Source organism: Polyodon spathula, chromosome 20, assembly GCF_017654505.1.
Source record: "Polyodon spathula isolate WHYD16114869_AA chromosome 20, ASM1765450v1, whole genome shotgun sequence".
NCBI classification, from domain to species: Eukaryota; Metazoa; Chordata; class Actinopteri; order Acipenseriformes; family Polyodontidae; genus Polyodon; species Polyodon spathula.
In genome coordinates, this window is record NC_054553.1 from 28,820,542 (window position 1) to 28,841,987 (window position 21,446).

At 39.0% G+C, this 21,446-nt stretch overlaps 1 protein-coding gene across 1 annotated transcript; it reads right to left on the minus strand.

Moving 5' to 3' along the window:
- Positions 1–1,560: 1,560 nt before the first annotated feature.
- LOC121295250 (heparan sulfate glucosamine 3-O-sulfotransferase 3B1-like) lies at positions 1,561–19,620 on the minus strand. Its single transcript, XM_041219691.1, has 2 exons — positions 18,732–19,620; positions 1,561–2,211 (listed from the first exon to the last, which is right to left on the minus strand). Exons 1-2 carry the CDS (start codon positions 19,298–19,300, stop codon positions 1,593–1,595), a joined length of 1,188 nt encoding a protein of 395 aa, XP_041075625.1. The 5' UTR covers positions 19,301–19,620; the 3' UTR covers positions 1,561–1,592.
- Between the last annotated feature and the right edge of the window lie 1,826 nt (positions 19,621–21,446).

Below are 21,446 nucleotides of genomic sequence, written 5' to 3' on the forward strand. Positions count from 1 at the left end.
ATCTCTGTAGACTTACAGATTTGGCAGCAAACATGAAACAGATTTGCAAGGGGGTATGTCAGAACTAAATCAGCAATGAGGATTGCAGAAGCTCCTTCCTAAAAGTATGCTTAAAAGACCAGATTCCACCAGGTTTATTCAGGATATTAATGACTTTTAAATGGAACTAACTGTAAGGGATCAGGTCAACTCTATAGATGAAAGAAATAGCTTTATAATACAATACCCAGGCCAGCACTCCTTTCATCCCTCAGACGTTACCATACCATTGGCTATGTTTTTGCCTATAAGAAACTACCTTGTTATCTGAGTATATACTGCATTTAAGTGTTAAAGATAGTGATTCCCAAATGGCTTCCTATCACTACGTCCATGGGTTCAGATTAACAGGTCATAAGAAACAGTGAAATTAAATAAAAATACTCCTCCTGTAAATGTGTCTGGCTGTCTGATGTGAAGCCATTTAAACCAGGCATAAACTTGAGGCTTTAAGGTAAAATTCAGCCATGGGAGGGCAAGGCTGGTTAATTGGACCTTGTAATAATGCTAGGATCCCTTCCACAAACAGAACCCCCATTACTGATCAATTTAGATGCCATAATGTCAACTTGGTTACCAACAAATAAATCTGCAATTATGACTGACATAGCAGCTCGCTAAGTCCTCGCCCAAACAGTGTTTTTCTGCAGAGTGACTATACACAGCTGCTTTCCCAGAGGGGGACGGTGGGGGTGGTAGGGGATGGCTGCTCATGTTGGCAGCTGTGTCTAATGGGTAAAGGGTTGAAACTAGGATCAACCAGCTTCGTTGCATTATACAATTAGCATAATGTCAACATGTGCTGCTCTGTTGCCAAATGCAATTTACTCCTTCAGAGATCACCGTTTCATTGCAAGAAGGTTCAGAAATTCTGCACAAGGGGGGGGTTATCAGTTCAATAACACAAATGACATTTTGATTAGCACTCTGCTCATTGATTTGCATGTTATATTCTGAAAGCCTTAAGAGTCAACAGGAACCCCTTTGGCTTAGCTCAGTGCACTATCTGTAATTTGGGGTCAAGCCATTAAAAAGGTAGAAGAAAGAGGAAGGGGGGTGGCCACAATAATGTGATAATGCATAACCCTTAACTGGAGGAACAAGTTTATAATGCACATATGGGTTTAGGATTAATGACAATGATTTCCAACAATGAAAGTAAAAAAAAAAAAAAAAAAAATTGTGAACGCATTGTAACGATCTAGAAGCACTTAGAAGCAACATAAATTGAAAGAGATCTTTTCTTTTTTTTTTACTATCATGAAGGAAAATAAAAACAGAAAAACAAGAAACAAATCATGTGGAATGTCAAAAAAATGGAAGGTTGGTATATTATGTACAATGTGGTTAGGCAGCTTAGTGAATTAATTGCTTAGAAATTAGAAATAAATTATTATAAAATAGATTTCTGTACATTTTACATGCAAATATTATATATATTATATATATATATATATTATATATATATATTATATATATATATATATATATATATATATATATATATATATAACTTCACAAGTGTCTTGCAGGGACAGAAAAATGTGTTCCTTTCAATCCCATCCAAAGTTATGGCCGGTCATCTGGTAGAACTTCATGTTAAAAGGCCTGTAGAAGTCCCTGAGCCTCTGCACCACCTCTGGGTTTATGTTGGGATGGGTCCTGCCTTTCGTTTTGCCCAGGCAGTGGGGCTTGCTGCTGCCCTCCGCCTTCTTCAAGCACGGGAAGCCCTTGGTCTGGTTAAAGTAGAAGTGTTTGTCCGTGATGATTCTTTTGAGGCCCAGGAAGTCCTGGACCCTTCCCAGCTCTCCGGCCGGGTCGCTGATCAGCCGCTCCCCACTCACGAAGAGGATCTGGCTCATGGGGAAGTACTGGAGCCAGTTCTCCAGGTGCTTGGCATAGATACCAATCTGGATGGCGCTCCAGGAAGTGTCAATGAGCCCCGTAGTCCTGTTTCTGAAGGTCAGGCTCTCAAAAGTGGGAATGTCAGGCTTTTTGGATAAAGTCTGCGTGTAGTCGGAGATGGCCCTGGTGACAGGGTCCCGAACCACCACGATCAGCTTGGTGTCCCTGGACATTGCACTGATCCGGGCCGGGGCCTCCCTGGTCACAAAGTAGCTGGGGGTCTTCTCCATGGTGATCTGGCCCTCCAGGGTTTTGGGCATCAGGTCTCTGAGGGAGAGAAGAATAGGTTGGGTTAACACAACAGTGAACAGGGGGTGTAATGTGCTCATTAAACTAAATAAATATGAATAATAATATCGATGATCATTCATGTAATGGCTCCTTATCAGCAATTGATGACCAGCTAGGATTTAAAGCAATAACCTCAGAATTTCTCCAAAATAACTGGCCTCATGCATTATAGCCTAAATAAAACCAAACCTCTTGTCCTTGTAAACATTTATATTTTTAGATTTTTATTTATATTTTAAAATTCTAAAAGGCATTGACAATGTCGATCCAAGGAATTCTTTTGACCTAAAAAGAAACAAGGACCAGGGGTCACAAATGGAGATTAGACAAAGGGGCATTCAGAACAGAAAATAGGAGGCACTTTTTTTACACAGAGAGTTGTGAGGATCTGGAACCAACTCCCCAGTAATGTTGTTGAAGCTGACACCCTGGGATCCTTCAAGAAGCTGCTTGATGAGATTCTGGGATCAATAAGCTACTAACAACCAAATGAGCAAGATGGGCCTCCTCTTGTTTATAAACTTTCTTATGCTCTTATATCTTCTGACTGCCAACAGCTTTGACTGCAATGCAAGAAACTGGCTGGCTTAGACTAAATCCATCTTGGCCTACTTTACCTATTAACCACTTAGTCCAAAGTAAAGATGAATCTGCCTTTTGAAGGCAGAAGGCTGACTCAGCAAGCTCTGTTTCCAGCAATCTGCCATGGGTGTGAAAACCCACACTCCTGCGCCCCTGGAAATATCTGCATAGGTCCCTGTAGGGCAAGCGTTGGGCTTGGAAAGTATTTGACAGTTTTTGAATGGCTTTATAGAGGTATGTTTTATAGCAGGCTCCACTACACTGTCAGCCCAGTCCTTCCTCTTAAATGTGCTAATGAATTAATGGACTGTTAGGTAAAAGTTACAAAACAAAGGCCTGGTGTAGAAATTTATGCAACCTTTAAACAAAAACACTTTTCCATATAGGTTTCTGTGAGATCCCTTTGTCCTCAAAAATGCCAACAAGTCACCAGTTGAAAGTGCATGACCTCTATTTTCACCCAAGTGACCGAAGGAGCCATGTTTTGACAAGCCCTACATGACAGGTGGCTACTGTTTTCTAATCCAATCGCACTGCCTTGCACCTTCGGGACAGCTTTTTGTCTGGGCCTGGCTAATCTGTTGACACTTCTGAGGCAAACGCTCACTAGTCATTGTCAAGAGCAGGGCACACAAACAGCCTGCCTACTTGTTATTCTGCTTTCACAAACCCCTGAGGTACATCAAGGCCTGTGTGCTGTTCAGGATGTCAAACAGTGTGCAATGTACTGTTTAGCTGATAGATGATAGCACTATTGCTATATATGTATGGATCAGGTCCTGTTACGTGAAGTACAACTCCAAACGTTTATCTAGCAACATATGTATTTCCCTATTATTCAGCATCTATACCTTTCAGTATATCAAATTGCATACTTAATAGGAATCCAGTTTAACCATTGCTGACATTCCTCGTGTACAGTTACAACAGCTATTATCTGTTTCTGCATAAAGCCAGCCAGGCTTTTCATTCCCTCCTTCCTCCTACATCATTCTGCTAACCAGCCCAACAGACTGTATGTTGGAGGGTTTCAGCTAGCTATCACGTTCTTCCACGGCTGCCAAGCACGAATCATCATTGTTCATTTTCAAATCTCGCTTAGTGTATAGTACGATGTGAAAAGCATTGCTAACAAGTCCAATGCTATTATGGAAACGTGTGGAAGAATGTTATTTCATGAACATGTACGACTTTAAGGGTCTTACCATTTTTGACAGCTGGAGCTTTAAAAAAAAAGCCATTTTGAGCTCATAAGTTGCAGAAGTATAATCATGGAAACCCCCTTTTGTCAGTGATAATGAGTTTGCAGTGCCTGAGGAAATGCATGGTAACTAATGATATGTTTAATAGTGATTCGTTGGCAGATGATTAGAGCTGAAAACTAAACGAGCTATCTGGTTATTGATGATAATGTCTTGCAGATTACGAGGAGTGAGAATGGGTTTGTGATGAGAGTGACAGTAAAATTGAGACTGCAGGAATTTTATTAAGAAGTGAGGATGAAAGAAAGTGTTGAAAATGATTAACCCTTTGTGTATTCTGTATTGTAAAAACTGTGCTGGTAACTAAATGGGGGGGCGAGGAACGACACTGCTTTAAAAGAAGCGATGAAAAAAAGTTTGTGCATCTTTTTTAGAGATAAAAAACAGCTGTTCTTAAAGCTTTGTCTGTTCTTGATAATTGCTAAAGAGGAGAGACAAATAAGGGTTCTCAAGAAGGAACGCCGCTGAAGTAACCCTCACAAAATAGCCATTATAACTCACCATTCAAAGAAATGAAGAAGCCTTCCCAGGGAGAGGACAAATTCCTGGGGAGAGTCTAGTGCACTCATGGGAAAAGTGTGCCAGCCTGTGAACAATTACAGTAGCACCCTGGCATATGTTGTATTAATACTCTTGGTGTTTAATAGTCACAGAAAGCATGCCAACTAATTACAGCACAGTAACACTATAGTTACAGATGATCCAATTGGAGACCTAATCTTTATAAGACTAACATAGTTTGAGAGAGCAGTTCCAATCTCGAACACACAGCAGAACTTCTGTTTTTCTGGATTTCTGATTCACTGCAGGTGTGTGTCTGCTTATCTTCCATGAACCACAAATCACATCAGGACCACAACAAACAAGACAGATGTATAAATGGCAGCTAATAAGATGTGATAGCTAATACACAATTTATATTTATGTAAGTCTGACCTGACCCCTCGCTCACTGCCACTTTCTTGGTTTTAAATTGAAATCTTTACTGTAGTCAAGTGTCTTACAGCCCTGTGTCTAACAGGTAACAAATCCAGTATTTTTTATTTTTTTTAAATTCCTGTTTGTACTTGTTTAATCTAACTGAAGCAAACATGTCTCACAGTCCTCCTTCTAACGTCTGCTGACTCTACTAAGAAAGTCTACTTGGAGGTGTTCCAGAATTCTAGATACAAGCTTCGTCAGAGAAGTGATCTCCATCTACCCAATAGCAAGTCTGGCATGAACTGATGTAATTTGACATGACAACACGGACTATCAGCAAGCAACAGCCTCACCAAGGGACAGCTCTACAGGATGTCTTCTTAATAATTAGCTTTCAACCCAAATAGCTGCTCTTTCCAATATCTTTTGTTAAGACCCAGCTTCTGTTTGCTTCACTGAATCAAAAACACTTTAACTTCCAATATCTGCTTAGATCAATGACAGCCTCAAGGCAAATCACACTGCTTCGGAATAGTTCATAAGACATATGTTACAAAGAACTTAAAAAGGCTGCCTTCTTTTGAAACAAACCCACTCCCTCCCTCCTCCCCTTACTGTCAGACTGGCTGGAACTACAACACATTGCTTGCAAATGCACTTAAACAGGCAAGCAGTTATTTTCAAGACATGTCAAATTCAATATTTCAAAAGTCAAACAAACAATTAAAAAAATAAATAATAATAATAATTCTAATTAAAATGGAGGCACAGTTCTTTTGTCTGCTGTCTAGGTAACTTTGATCTCAACTCTTGGAGTGCCAAATGCCCAAGCATGCCTAAAAAAGGACTATACAAGCTACTATACTGTCTTCATAAGAAATGTAGTTAGTTAACTGTAGTAACACTATTAATAATCTATTCTATGCTGCTGTACAGTAAACTTACCATTTTTTTATTGTGAAAAAATATAAATGTGCAAGAGAACCTGTTTAGCAAAACTATCCATCACCTACATTGTTTTAATGAAACATTATAAATATTCAACACGTTACTGAGCTGAACAAACATTTGCCGTTGCTATCGAGATAATTGGATAAACTCCCTGTAAAATAGTGGAGGTTCCCATTCCCAAATGTAATCTTGTTAAGTCAAGCTAGTGCTGCTACAAGCAGATAATTGCTACTCCTGCCCAGCTCAGAAAACCCTGATGAATACATATTTCAATTATAATTGATAACTTACAGGAGATCTAATGAAAACACCTCCTTAGCCGAGTCTGACATGGTATTTTCGCTGTGATTAGATACAGCTGGCCCGGTTTAATCTATACTGCAGCATCCTGGTGTGGGTGTTAATAGTAATGAAGGAAAGACTGAGCGATTACAGCCTGAGCCCAAGACTCCTCAAGATCTAGAAGTACAGCTCACATACTATCAAGGATTTGTGGGACATTATTCTCTTACTGCCTGCATTTGTGATCATGTGGATTATGAGAACTTGGCTGCTTTGTGTAAACAAAAAAAATGTACCTTAACTGACCCACAGCAAACCGTTTAAAAAAAAAAAAAAAAAGAAATACTTGCCAAGCTCTTTTAATACAATATTTACAATCGGTTTGCTATCACATTGTTCGTGATGGTTTGATGGTTGGTGGGGAAGAGTGTTACTAACCAGGCAAAGGTCGCCATAATCTACTGAGAACACAAGTTTAGCAACAAACTACTGGCTTCCTGAGTAAAGCTGGATATTATCGTAGTGACCAGGTAGCTCCCAAAATGAGCTCGCTTTTAGCTCAAGTTTTAACGTCATCTGCAGCCAGTGCTCTTGTGTTCCTGGTAGTAGCACATCTACAGCAGATTTAAGTTGAAAAAGACTGAACTAAAAGTCGATTTCTTTCCCTTTATTACAGAGCATTTGCATTTTTGTCGTACTTTACCATACGTAACTCTGATTTACCATGTGTTTTACTGCAGTTATATAAGGAGCTGGCCTAATCTCTGCCAGCCTTGCTGACTGGCACAATGACACATTGCAAGGGTAGAAAATTACTACCACACTGTCCAGTATTTCTTTTTCTGTACTGCATCAGATCCCAGCGGCCGGCCCAGCGCCAGATGACTAAAATTACCAAGTGTTAATAATCCAGCAGCTCCTCGGGCTTGCCATGTGGTGTAAATTAGACAGGGAGGAAAACTCCCATTTGCAAAGTTGCTAATTCCAGGCCATGCATTTGTTATACGCAACGTACCTGCAGGGCTTCTGGGAGACTTTTCACCTGATTTCGGTGATGTAATCTGATTCAGTGCCATTAGGGTTTCATTTTTTTGTAGGAACAATAAAAAAAAGGGTCATTTAGCAGGAACCTCAAATAACAAGCGATAGAGAGTATAATATAGTATAGTCTTTGAAACTTGCTCTTCACGATCATTTCTCACACTTCTTGTAGCTCAAGACTTTGATACGCAAACCAGCAAAAGGAAGCCTTTACTGCATCATGCATCATGAAGGCACACTCAGATGTCACTATATCCCAGCTATCAGCAGACTGCCTACACACCTAATCCCAGGTAATTAATCTCTTAGCCTGAGCTGTTTGCGGTTGGTGTTTGTAACGTGTTTGTGACCCAATTTATCAGCGAAGAATCAACAGGAGGAAAACCAAGTGTCAAGGGCTAAGCCCACCATATTTGGTCTATAGCCCCCATATCATACTCTAAGGCGCTCATTCCGTCTGAGTTGTATGACTAAGCATGCTGCACCCTATTTAACAAGTGTAGGATCGGCAAGGGCTTCGGGCAGCTGCAACAGGATAAATAAAACAAAAGCTATAAAGCATAAGGAAGTTTGCATTCCATACGAGAGTTTAAATTCACTACAAATCATGGATTTCAGGCTCCAAGACACAGACTTGTGTCCTTGCCCATGTATTGAAGCTGGTGTTTGCCCAGGCTACTGGGTTGAGTGCTAAAGCACTCCACTGTGCAGGTATTAGTTCTGGCAGCTGCATGTGGTGCTGTGCAGTGGTGCAGCTTACAGGTAGTTAGAATAGCACTTTGTTAAAGAACAGCGATGGTTATGATACTGGACCCAAAACCAGCTGGAATTCTGCCATCCACTCTGACTTTTCAAAGCCACCCTCTCACTGTCACTGCCTCACTCTTTATATCTTAAACCCCTTTACTTCTTCAGTGCATATAAAAATACCTATTTCCAGCAGAGCACCACACTGTTCAATGTACCAACGCAGATCCTAATTAATAGGTACCTGTATTAGTATGGATCAATGACTTCAGAAATGGTTGGAGGTAAGGAGTTAACAATTTGTTTTTTTATGTCTCTATATAAATAACACCTCTTTTTCAAATTTAACCTGCTTCAAAGCACACATTTGTTGGCAAATACAGTATCAGTTTAATCGCTATATTATTCAATCACTCCCAGCATTTCTGCAGATAATGCACACTAGCGTTGTTCTATCGATAGCTTCATCAGATCTGCCTGATGGTAAGGACAGAGCCAACTTGCAGGAAGGCAAAGCAAGTACAGTATGTCAGACACGCTACATAGTATCTGCACACAGTTCACATATTAATGTAAGGGCTAAAACTTTCTTTTTTTAATGACTTTGTATAAACATTTTTAGCTAAACTGAAAATCGTTGTCAAACAAAGGCTGTGTGTCTGCAAATTCCAATACAACTGTCAAGTGGCCTTTTGAAAAGCATGTAAATTATAATCAGCATGTACTAATAATCACAATGATGACACTTAAATTAATAATTCGGAAAAATACGACTGTGGCTTGTGTTTAGGACCTCAGGGCAGAATAAGACTAGTTTCCTGGCAGATTGCCTTGTCCTTATATGCACTGTAACCAGAATCTTTCAAATAGAAACCAGTATCTCCTGTGCTTACAACACAGATCACACATACATTGATGAAGGATGATTAGGAGCTGCAGGTCTGATTTTAAATGTTGCGTTACGTCTAGGTTTGCAAGTTGTAATCATTTAGATTGTTTTTCTAAAGGGCTGTAGCTCAACAGGGCTGTAGCTGCTCTGTACTTCCCTGTGACAGAACAGGGGCCCAGATTATCATGCTGAGGTTGTAAACAGATAACACAGGATTCCTCCCCATTGCTAGGCTGAGCAGATACATTGCTTTTAGAGCAAGTGGTCAGGAGATGTTGCAATTCCTGCTATGCTAATTTCAAGCACTTTCCCCCAAACTTATTAGCATACAAAGTGCATTGGATCAATGGTTTTTCACACCTAATTATCAAGCTGGTACTTGTGGGGTTAATGCAGGCATGTTTCCGAACCTGCTGAACACATTTACCTGCAAAATACTTCCCTTGTTACTCTTTTACTTGATGCCCCACTCTCAGTTTACAGCCTCATTAGTATGTGCAATGTTTCCATAAAAACCCAAAGTAGTGTTGGGCCGGGATGCAAAAGCAAATGATTAACTGTTTAATAGAGGAAAGCCTTGTATTAAACTGGGTTTAGAATTTTTTTTCACAGTGTTCACAGTGAGTTTGTTTAGAGCCAATAAATGAGCATGGGAAAGGGGCCTGATTCTGTTGGGACAAGTGTTCCAACTTTGAAATTATCACAGACTTGATTCAAGTTGAGTCCTTGGCGAGCCAGTGTGGAGGGGAGGGGGCGCCAACAGGTTTTTTTAAAAAATTCAGTTGACTGAAACGGGGGGGGGGGGGGGGCTGTTTGCAAAAAAAAAAAAAAAAAAAAAAAAAAAAAAAAGAAAAAAGAACAAAGAAACACACACTCTTTACGAGCAGCGTGAATGAACATGGACAATTATCAGTGTTTCTCTATCTGTGCTAGAGGCCTGTCTGGAGACACGAGCATTTGACACTGAGTTCCTGTCGAGCTCACTCGCTTTTGTTCCAGGCTTCAGCAGGAGATTCCTGCTTCCTTCAGCCATGTTTTCTCAACTGTTGTGAGCAGCATTCAAAGGCCACCCCAGTAGCTGGACCACTCCCGTCTCCCCATGCCCCCCCTTTACAATTAGACGGTGGTAATTCATGATGAAAGCCATCCACCCTCCCTTCCATCCCTTCCATGCCAGCTTAACCACAGAAGAAAAAGAAACAGCATCACAGCAGGCATGCCTTATAGGTTTTGTGGCCAGTGAGGGTGAATCGCAACGTGATTGGGCACTGGGACAGGGAACATGTGACCTGTTTTCTGTTGTCTATTCTGCTTGCCAGTGGGGAAGGGGCACGGTCAGAGAACAGGGATGCGGTAATGCCAGGAGAGACCAGGGAGAAATGAATCTGTTCATTTGTGGACGCACAATGCTTTTATTTAGCCAACACTGCTGAGCAGCCTTAAAGCTAATCTGTTTGTCTTCTTTAAAGGGCAGTGGGTCGGTCAGGCGACTGCTCGGGTGGAAACGTTTTAATTGACTAGCTGTCTTTTTTTTTTTTTTTTAAGGGGAAGTCAGCACAGCAGTTCAAGCATCACAGCGCTATGCACTCTAATGCCTGAAGGTGAACTTCAACTCGTGCATTTGGAGGGGGGCGAGTTCCTTTATCATCCATAACTTTAAACAATGACAAGATCATCAGTAAGATTTTAAACTAAGATGAAGCTTAAATAAGATGAAGTGCCTTTATTAATATCTTGATTAAAAAAATTAATAAATGGCCAAAGTCTCTCTAAAAATGATAAATACAAAGCAATATTCATCTATGCATTTCAGATTTTCAAGTGCAGATGTTGACAGAGACATCAAACAAAATGCCTGCCTTTATCTACAGTGGAAGAAGAGCAGTTCTGGAGTTGCTGACAAGTATGTCACAGACACATATTTACTATACTCCATTTCGAGCAGATGCAAGATTACAGCTCGTTTTTAACAAGCGAAAAAACCAAGCTGCCAAGGCCTCAGTGAAACAGTGGGCTGTCAGCTGCACTTTCCTGCATCTCAAAGAGACGGAGGCAAGGGGCTCTAGAAGATAAAATACTACAGCAGCACACAAAACAGCCAACACAGCACTGCTTTGGGCGTTCCTGCTGCTAGTACTTACACAAAGGGGAAAATGCATTCCAGAGTATTTTACTGTCAACATGAGGAGGCAATGATTACACTTAGTAACATGGTGAAGCACAACATTAGCAATGAGTAAGCTAGCATCTTCTAACTGTTAACAGCCTGCAAGACAAAGAGGGACCTATTCATTAAACACTGTGTCAGGAAGTACAGAGGAGTCCGGCATAGTAATGCTTTATGAATACAGCACTGAAGTCTTGAACAGCTTTATATCCTGCTAGTCCTAGCCAATGTGAAAAGGCAACTAGCAGGTATCTGGCTATATGCAACCAGAGGCAAGTTCCGCTTCTGCAAAGCCTCATTTAAATGTGATTCAATGGGTCCGAATCTCATCTGCAACATCCCAGTGGGAACAATGCTGTCTGTAATATGTATCTCGCAGACCTCTAAGGGAAGGGCATATTGACGAACAGATTAGAGAATGGTGTTTGCCTCTGATCCTCTCATTAGCAATGCTGTATATCTAGGTGCTGCTCCCTTTCAGAGGTCCTCAGCTGCATCGCAGATGGTAGCAGAGCGGAGACTCTTCTTACAGGATCTGGGGACCTGACCCTGGAGCCCCGATAGAGATCCCAAGGTACATATCTTAAAAGGGTTTGATGTATGAAAAGAACAGCTACTACACAATGTGCTCCCTTCAAAAGAAAAATCCTACATGCAATAGTATTTCAACTGCCACAGAACACAGCCTTGTTTATAATAAGCCTTGACACTACATTGACAAAGGGTTACTATTATTATTATTATTATTATTATTATTATTATTATTACAAAATTTAAGGAAACCCAGCAACTCGCATTTAAAACAAATGCTTTATTGGTTAAAAAACAATTTAAAAAAACAATGCGTTTTGGCTTAGCATTGCCTTCATTAGGGTCACTTACCAATACTACAATAATAAATCTGTAATGATGCATTTAGAGGTAATCGGCTTGAAAGTGCACTGCACATCAGGGTGAAAACAAAGAGAGGCAGTCCCTAATTAACTGTGCTTGAGTTGGAGAGGGTTTCCAAGGGGGTCTGAGACAACAGCACTGCCAAATTAAAAAGACATCAAGAACACGTGGGTCACCCTACACATAACCTGTGTTTAATTACACAGCCCTTGATTAAACTGGCGTCGATCGAAACTCTCGGATTCGAAGTAATAGGAGAACGTGTCTGCCTCATTCCCTGGGGTTCTGCTTTCTACCTCTGAGGTCCCGACGAAACACCCAATTATAGAAGTGCATTTAATTAAAGGATCTGTATTTATGTATTTATCAATTAACGGTATAATAAATTATACCATGATGACAGAGGTTGAGATCCATGTTTGGGTCACCTATCATTTAGAAATATCTTGCACCAATTTCAAAGCAGACCTCCTGGCTCATGCTGCTGTGTGTGTGCAAGGAGTGGTGTTAGGGAGGGAAGCCTCTTCCCAAAGCGCTGGAGCATTTCACCTCATAAAATGCAGAAGGGCTTGTTATTGTGGATTGTCATAAGAAGTTGTTGAATTGATCTGACCTGTCTGTGTGTCTTAACAATGTATGACCCTCTTTCTTTCAGTTCCAGCAGCATAATTGAAGCTGTGTGAACCTGGGGAGGTAAGTTAGGGTTTTCACTTCAGTGACTCACACAGGAAGCACGGAGCACATCAAATCAGGAGCAAAGTCTGATTTTGGTTCGACTTTCAAAGCCCTTTGGTTAAAGGTTCGGTTTACATTCGGAATATCACAGACCATGCAAGACGATTACGTCAAGCTAGTTTTAATTAGGTATTATGTTCCTATGCTTTTCTATAGATGCAAGTCCTATGCTATATAAACCATTATGACAAGAAAAGTGCATTCATTATTTTTAATGAGCATTAATGCAAATAGCCGTTACCATATATCAGTTACATAATGCGGCCCCACATCTATTTACGTTATCCATCAAATATATGTTCATTGTAGGTTGAGGTTGTAAGCTGTAGGTGTAGATTACATGCCAGGTTCATACTGATACAGCAATCTGTAGGCACCGATATCCTTTTAACAAAGCTCGCTGTGGCTTTGGAGCTGGGTTAACAGCCCTAGCGTCTAATTACACGTAGTAGATAAGCAGCACTCACATGCTTGTTGCGATCCCAGGGGAGTGGGATGCAGACAGCACAGATCTCAGAAGGGAAGTTGTAGCACAGCGCTCTGAAGACATTCCCACGTTGTTGGACAAACACGGAGGTAATGACGGCAGATCAGAAACCCGCAATTTTCTGTTTTATTTCAAGGTCTGTCAAGGGACAGACAGAAACGGTCAAGACTTAACTTGAAAGGGTAACCTCTGAGGCTGCATAGCCTGTGCTTGTTTCCAAATAGGTTCCTTTGTGAAGGCGATGTGTAGCTGCGCTATAGAAAACAGCACCTATTCACAGTTTCACACAATCGTCCCCCAGCTTTGCATGACAGCAACGGGAAAGAAAAACTCTCCAAGTTTGACTTACTAATTAGAAGTACTTGGGGGGGGGGGGGGGGGGGGGGGGGGGGGGGGGGGGGGGTTATAAGAAACTTTTTTTTAAAAGCCCTTTACACACACCAAAATGGAAACAGTTATTTTTTCCTGACATTATTTCTTTTACTGACAGAACTAAAACATAACAGGATGTATAGACAGGCAAGAGGCCTTAAGGGTCAACTAAGATATTATCTGCATTACCTATAGTTGGACAACGAAATCCGAAACCAGCTTTTAAATAGTCTTTTGCCACTGAGAAAAGGTTGGGGAAAGTCTTTAATAACCCAGCCAACACTGCAAACTCAATGCAAGTGATGAATTGGAAATGTCTGAATAATAAAGGTAAAGAATATGGTCAACTTTAGAAAAGACAAGCTAAGCTGTAACAGCACTGGCAATCACTCTCCTATATCAAAAATGTTTCCAGTCCTCTTTCAACAGCTTGGGCGCACAGGGAAAGACAGTAAAGTGCAGAACGGGGAGATCACCGTCTGCTTCTTATCTCTTCGGTTCTAAAAATAACAAAGCCAAAAACTGTTAAATTACATCAAAGTCCCTTAAGGAATAAGTTGAATGGTGCTGGCAAAGTTCCACTGACAAGTATGGAAGTTTTTTGCTCTGTTGCATTTTTTAATTTTTTTTTATTGCAACACAAATATTGTACAATGAAACTGATTTTCAAGGCTACCCCAGGCTAAACGAAAGCAGCTATGTCAGGAAGGATGAACACAGCCAATAATAACCCTTCAATTCCCCCCTCCCTCACTGTCCAGCCCCTTTGGAAATAACTGAGCTTCTGCACTCCCTGGTCAAAGTTCTGAGTTAATTGCTGAGGTGAGGGTTTCACAAATGAATGATGCCTTCCCCCAGATTGCATGTTTTGTAAAGGCAATCAAGCATCTGGATATGTGAGCCAGAATGTAAACAATGCATTGCTGGGCTGTTAACTTTAATTCCCTGTTAGCACAGCTGTCACTCAAGTGAAGACACTCTCCGGGTTGTGTTTCAGACGCCTACATTGTGATTGACAAACTTTTTTAGTAGCTTCCAAGCCGGGATATAACCACTGCTAACTATTTTTGATACGGGACAGGCGCTCAATTTGGATTAAACCATCCAACCTCGCCGACCCAGAATAATATTGATACGACTAACCTGTCAAATACACTTTTTTTTTTTTTTCAGGGACTTCTTCATCAGCTGCAGAACAGGTGAGGCGGTGAAAATAAATCCATCACTAGTCAAGGCACTGCTTGCCTGTGAATGGTCGAAAGTTACCACGTGAATGATATTAAAATGTCACTCTAGAACATCAAGTTGTGTATCGAGCCTCCCCACTCTGTCCCTCCTTTAGCACCCACACGAACACTCACCGCCATCTGTTTGGAAAGATCAGTCATCTTTGCTGTTTATCCTAATCTAGACTAGAATCCTACCAACGAACCACAAGTTATTTTAAAACTATAGTAGAGATCAACAAAACTTGCATAGCCCTGAGGTCGCTAGTTTTAGCCCAGGCGGTCTACTGAAAAATCTATTATTTACGCCAGCTATACACCTGCCAAGGGATCAGACTTTTTTTTATAGTCTCAATAGTTGTTATTGCAGGCCACCTGTTTCGTGAAAAAAAAAAAAAACACGTTAATCGTATTGTACAAAATTGCTCTAGTTGTGTCTGTGCATATAGGTTAATAATGGTGTTTTATAAAATCAGGAAACTAATTAGTAATATGGTCGGTGGTTAAACGCGTATAGAACATGCAAGAAACATTGAAAAAATACGTTTCTCCCTGCAATTTTAAATTTCCTGTCAGTGGGATATATTATTATAAAATAAATGCATGTTTATTTGTCATTTGTCTATTAAGAACTGGTCCACCAAATCGGACTGTCTTCCAATTAATATTGTTTTTATTATGATGTAGGGGTGGGATAGCGGCCCGGATTGAAATGTTATAAACGATATCTAAACAAAACCCAGGACATCCTCATAAAAGCCTCACCCCCCTTGATTAAGGCCCAAATAACCCTGCAAATGTATAGCAGATGCACTTTGTTTATTTCGTTTGCCACCCATAAGATCGCTGAGCCAACACGCAGCACAGTCGCTCTGTTTTCACTACAAACACCAGTAAGTAGATGCGCAAAACCAACACACAAATAGAACCCAAGTGTTTCCAAGCTATTTTTTTTTTCTGTAGTGCCTCTATTGTTATGTTAGTTGCATCTTCAATTAACATCATTAACACTCTTCAATTTACAACTAATCTCAAGTATCGATTAGAGCATATCCTCTACTCGTAAAAGTCATAAAAGATTAAACGATCTTGACACAGGTTTAAAAACAATCTCCAAGCGGCATTAATGAACCATTATATGCAAAGATACAGCAAACTGATTGTGACATAAAAATCGTTCAAGCAGAGCATTACTGAAACAGTGGATTGTATATAAAAAAAAAAAGACCGATTATTTTAGTCAGTCTAGATCAAAGCATTAATCTACTTATTCCTACTTTATAAAAACGTCAGTATATATATATATATATATATATATATATATGTATATATATATATATATATATATATATATATATTTCACTCAAAAGAATCTTCAAAAGGTTAAATTTAATGTGACTCAATTTTTTATTTATTTATTTTATTTTATTTTTGTGCTGGTAGTTTAAAAGTTAGACCAAAAAGACTTACTTTTGAGGATCTCTTCTTATGAATAAGACTTTTAGTGACATTGACATGAGCATAACCCTAACATACTCTGTGGTTACAGATGTAAACAAACTGGCAAGAAAGTAATTTTATTTATTTATTTTTTTTTTTTCAAGAGCTTCATACTGCATGCGTTGGAACACATGTCCGTGGTCATTGATCCAAACAACTTTAAAACTAAGACATCGATATGACCCTCCTTATTTACTTCTTCTCTCGTCTGACTTGACTGCCTATTGAATCAAATACACTTTTCTTCCTGCAATTTACTGAGCAGTGCTTATAGCGAGGCACTGTGTTCCATCAGCGTGACAGGACTGTGCTGTAGTAAAGGGAGGATGTACACTGCCGGACTGTATCGTTTTACACATTTCATTTTAACATTGCTCGACAGTTATTCATTTTTAAACCACGTGGCGTGGCTGGTTTAAAAACGTTGTGCTCTAAGATTTATTTTTTTCTATTTTAAAAATATCAAAATAAACACTTTTATTTTAGTTACTTGGCTTCTGTTGACATTTTACCCCCCCCCCCCCCCCCCCCCCCCCCCACAAATGTTACACACAGCCCGTGAGAATATCCTTTTCATCCTTTTACACCTGCCTGTTTGCAAAGGGATCCTTTAAAACATGATTTTTGTTTGTTTTGTTTTGCTTTCCTTGTAGTGCAACTCAAGCATGAAAGGAACAAAAAGGCGTGATTTTCAAACAAGTTATCCATCATCATCCCGACCATAACTTTTAAATCGTCATTCTGTAACTGCTAATAATAATAATAATAATAATAATAATAAATAATAATAATAATAAATGTTTCGATTTTGTATTTATTTATTTCGTTTGTTTTTTGTTTGTTTGTTTATTAAATTATGACAAATCTCTATTAAAGTGCCTTTGGAATAACCATTTGAATTAGGCTAGCAAAATACATTTTTGACTGAATTATTTTATGGAAACAGCTATTTAATGAAAAGGCAAACACTCCGCAGTCCGATAAAAGGAGTCAAGAGAACGACTGGAGTTTCAAAAGTTATCTGGAAAATATCAGTAGCCTAAACATTGAGCCTGATTCCATTGTCCTTACTCACTTGCGCCTTTACAGATCATTGTTTAAATTATTATTATTATTTTTTTATATTTTATTTTTTTTAATTATTTAATTCTGCAAATCCATCAAAGCAAGCACCGGGAACGTCACGATTTACAACGTATGCATTACCAATTGAAATGTAACATAAACCCATATTGACAAGTGTTCATATATATAAATTTTACAATTTTAAACTTTAAAATATAATAATAAAAATAATAATAAATAATAATAATAATAATATAATAATAATAATAATAATAATAATTTTGAAATTGTTCTAAGTCAAATGTTTCACCTGCAGTGATCGCTTTTATCCAACAGAGATCATTACTTTACGCATAACCAAGCCCGTATAGAAATAGTGCGGTCGCGCAAACAGATTTGTATTTATTTTTTTAAAACAAATTAGATTTATGAATTTAAAATAAATCCATGCTACGTGGAATGTATGAAGCATGAATATAGCGAGTGTAATGTTATAATAAATTAAAGCTTATCTGGTAATTGCAGTATCACCCGTTTACTGTTTTGAAGACTTATTCAAATGCAACAGTGTATTCTGTTTATGATCTGTATTCCGCGGAGTATTATAATTAATACAAGCCAGGCGATTTGCATTATGCATTTATAATATTAAATATTCAATTTAAAAAACAACCGCACACGTTATTTGCGTTTAGTTTCAATGTTACCCCGTGAAAACGATTTCACTTATATATATAGAAAACCGATAATGGAACTTAACAAGATTAAAAGAACAAAAAAGGATTTGTCCATTCATTATTCTGAATCTAAAAATGTAATTGTAACCCTTTTTTTTTTAAATAGCTGCTTAAAGCTTAACTCGAATCCACAAGATTATTGAGACTCATGCAAATCCTAAGGAGATATCTCCCCTTCACATTATGAAGGCTCGGGTGGTCGCTTTGGCATCTGATGCCAAAAAAAACGACACTTATTAACGTTTTCACAATTAAAAAATGCAGTTAATGACTTATCAATGGTATACATCAGCCCGTGTTGTTATTTGAAAGATAAAGGCGTGTTCATTGAATACCACATCATTGGATATGCCAACTGTAAGCTGACAGCAATAAACTTGGAACTTGGCACATACTGACCATATTAACCACATATTAACCTTATATTCGAGTTTTCAAAAGTTAAGCCCATTATATAGTAATTTTGATGCTATAATTAAATATTTTAGATTGCGTTTTCGATTTTTGGGAGTTAATATAAAAACGGACAGTTTGTTTCTGCTTTGATAATAAAACACGAGTCGTGTGTCATGTGTTTAAAAATAGCACACTGCATTCTTGTAGGATATTTCGCCATATATCTCGCTTTACTTGCTTACCTGTACCAGTCAAATCCGTTATCGTAATTCCTATCGAAGAAGTGCGGCTCGGCTCCCACGGCTCTGATGTCAGGGTGCACCCGGAGAAACTCGAGCAGAGCCCTGGTGCCTCCCTTCTTCACACCGATGATGATCGCTTGGGGAAGTTTCTTGCTGCCCAACCCGTTGGAAAAACTCGACATGGGGCTCTGATCTTGCGACTTTTGTTCTCCCCTAATTTCATCCCAATCCTCAGTCCTGTCTATCTCGACCTCATCATTCAGTAAGTCTCTGGAAGCGGTCCTTATTGGAGCTTCATCGTAATCAGTTTCCAAGTCCACCCAGCTTTGGGGCTTGGAGAGCAGCTTGGACATGAGGTCTACCCCGCTGTTATCTGTCCTTTTCCCGGCAGTTTGAGTCTCCTTTACCCTATAGTCCACCATCATGCTGGGCATAGTGGAACAGTAGCCCACGCAGGAATACACCATATACACCCACAGGAATAGCATGATGGAGAGTAAGAAAAGTTTCTTTTTCACTGGGCTGAAAGAACGTGCATATAGATAGTGACTAATCAGGCTATATTCCATAAGCCCTGTCGGTACGTACCATAATCCAACAAGACATAATGGCAAAGTTATTCATTCCACATCGTGCTTTGAAATGGCAAGAAAAAAATCCTTGTGCAAATGCTATGAAGAACTCCGAATAAAGAAAATAATAACAAATCGAAAATAACAAGCCTAGGCAGCATTTGTTAAGATGTTTGATCGGGATGCCAGTTGTCAAACATCATTAACACGGTAAATAAAACCACGGCGCTGCCTTGTTACAGAGCTGGCGTATTCAGTGCCGCTTCAAACCCTTTTCTTATAACTGGAGCATCCTGCATGTCTTGCAATGGGTATTGCCTCACAGCAACTGCGAGCTTCCAGGCTCCACCAGAATGCATGATCCTTTTACGGACGCTGATGCTTTAGACTGACAGCAGAATCAGCCAATCTCAGGCTCTGAGAAATAATTAGCCATTTGTTGATATAAGGAGTCCTATCAGGAGAGCGCGGAGGCAGGGTTACGCGTGGGACCCCCAGATCTTTGAGCTGATTAGACTTTTCCATTGGCTAACAGACCACTCAGCCGGATTTATCTTGATAGAAACAGATGCAGCGATCGCAATGAGTTACAGAGCTAACCTTTTGATGGGAAACCTGTCAACAATTTCCGTCCCGGCACAAATTTCATGTTCAGTGCTTTCAAGCTTGGTTTGCCACATACAAACACACTGATCACGGTCTCTCCAGGGACCGATTCCACTAAGATTTCTTATAACTAAAAATGCATTATTAACGTGTGCCCCTCTGTAGATTGGTAGCACGCAGTTTTTGCATCTGTACATTTGTGTGTGTGTGTGTGTGTGTGTGTGTGTGTGTGTGTGTGTGTGTGTGTGTGTGTGTGTGTGTACACACACACACACACAGTGACATACCGCTTCAATGATTAATAATAATTTTATAAATATTTACATAAATTTAAATGTTTAAAATTAATTATTATTATTATTATTATTATTATTATTATTATTATTATTATTATTATTATTATTAACAATAAAAACACAAATTAGAAATGGATCTGCATCTACTTCGGTGTTATAACTGATCCAATTAGCTTTTGATGAACGATCGCAGAGCAATGCTTTCCATGATAAAACAAAAGGAAATGCTCTGTGGTGATGTCGTTTCATAAAGTTTAAACACTCATTGTAAATACACATGTTTAAGGATCAAACATAAATCTTATGCATAGTTTAAAAAAAAAAAAAACATTTCACGATTTACATTCTTTACTTTATAATATTTAATTTGGTAACTCTTGTTTTTGTCTGCGTCTAAAGATTTATGTATGATTTTTAAGAAACATTTGATTTTTTTGCCAAAGTGCACACTTGCTGACTCGGTTTACGTGAGATATATGCAGTCACTAATTTACCATTTGCTTAAAAGTTAGACAGGTGTTTAATTTTCTACTTCGCAATGACTGGAGATCCCAAACGGTCCAACAGGGGACGCTTTGCTTATGTCTCTCACAACACTTACACTGTCGAGATGTACTTCTGTAGCTCATTTGCTTTGGTTGAAAGAGTATTGCATAGTATTATTAGTATTATTACTACATATAGATAAATAATAATGCAGGATTTATTACTATATGTATATACTAAAGATAATAATTATTATTATTATTATATTATTATTATATATTATTTTATTACTCTAGTCAACTGTCTTGGTAGTGCCAAGGTAAACAGTTGTTTGTTTAAGTCTCTAGTGGACAGAACCTAACGGTTCGTCGCATTCTGCTTTTAATTTATATAACAACATCGACGAAGGAGTTCACAAATGACAGCTTTCTCGCCGGTATATCTGCGCGTCGTTCCTTTAAGTATGCACATGAGAGAACGGGGAATGAAACACAGACGAAAATGAAGACGTTATGAGGGAGAGCAGCCCAAAACATGAGAAGAGATTATTAAGAAGATGAAGGTGCATGGACCACAGACTTGGAAACCTTTTAGATAAAGCTCGAGAAAACGCTGCCGCTAAAATAATGTTATATTGCAAAAAAAAAAAAAAAAAAAAAAAAAAACAGAATTATATATAAGAAATTGATGAAGTAACTGGTTAAATACTGTACATGTTTATTTTAGGATTTTAATATGATTAACATTATTATGAA

What these genes read in the sequence shown, in the direction of transcription:
- LOC121295250 (XM_041219691.1), bottom strand. Translation starts at nt 19,300, where the DNA reads ATGGAATATAGCCTGATTAGTCACTATCTATATGCACGTTCTTTCAGC. An exon ending in AACGGATTTGACTGGTACAG is followed by an intron (nt 2,212 to 18,731) that starts GTAAGCAAGTAA and finishes TCTCTCCCTCAG; the next exon opens with AGACCTGATGCCCAAAACCC.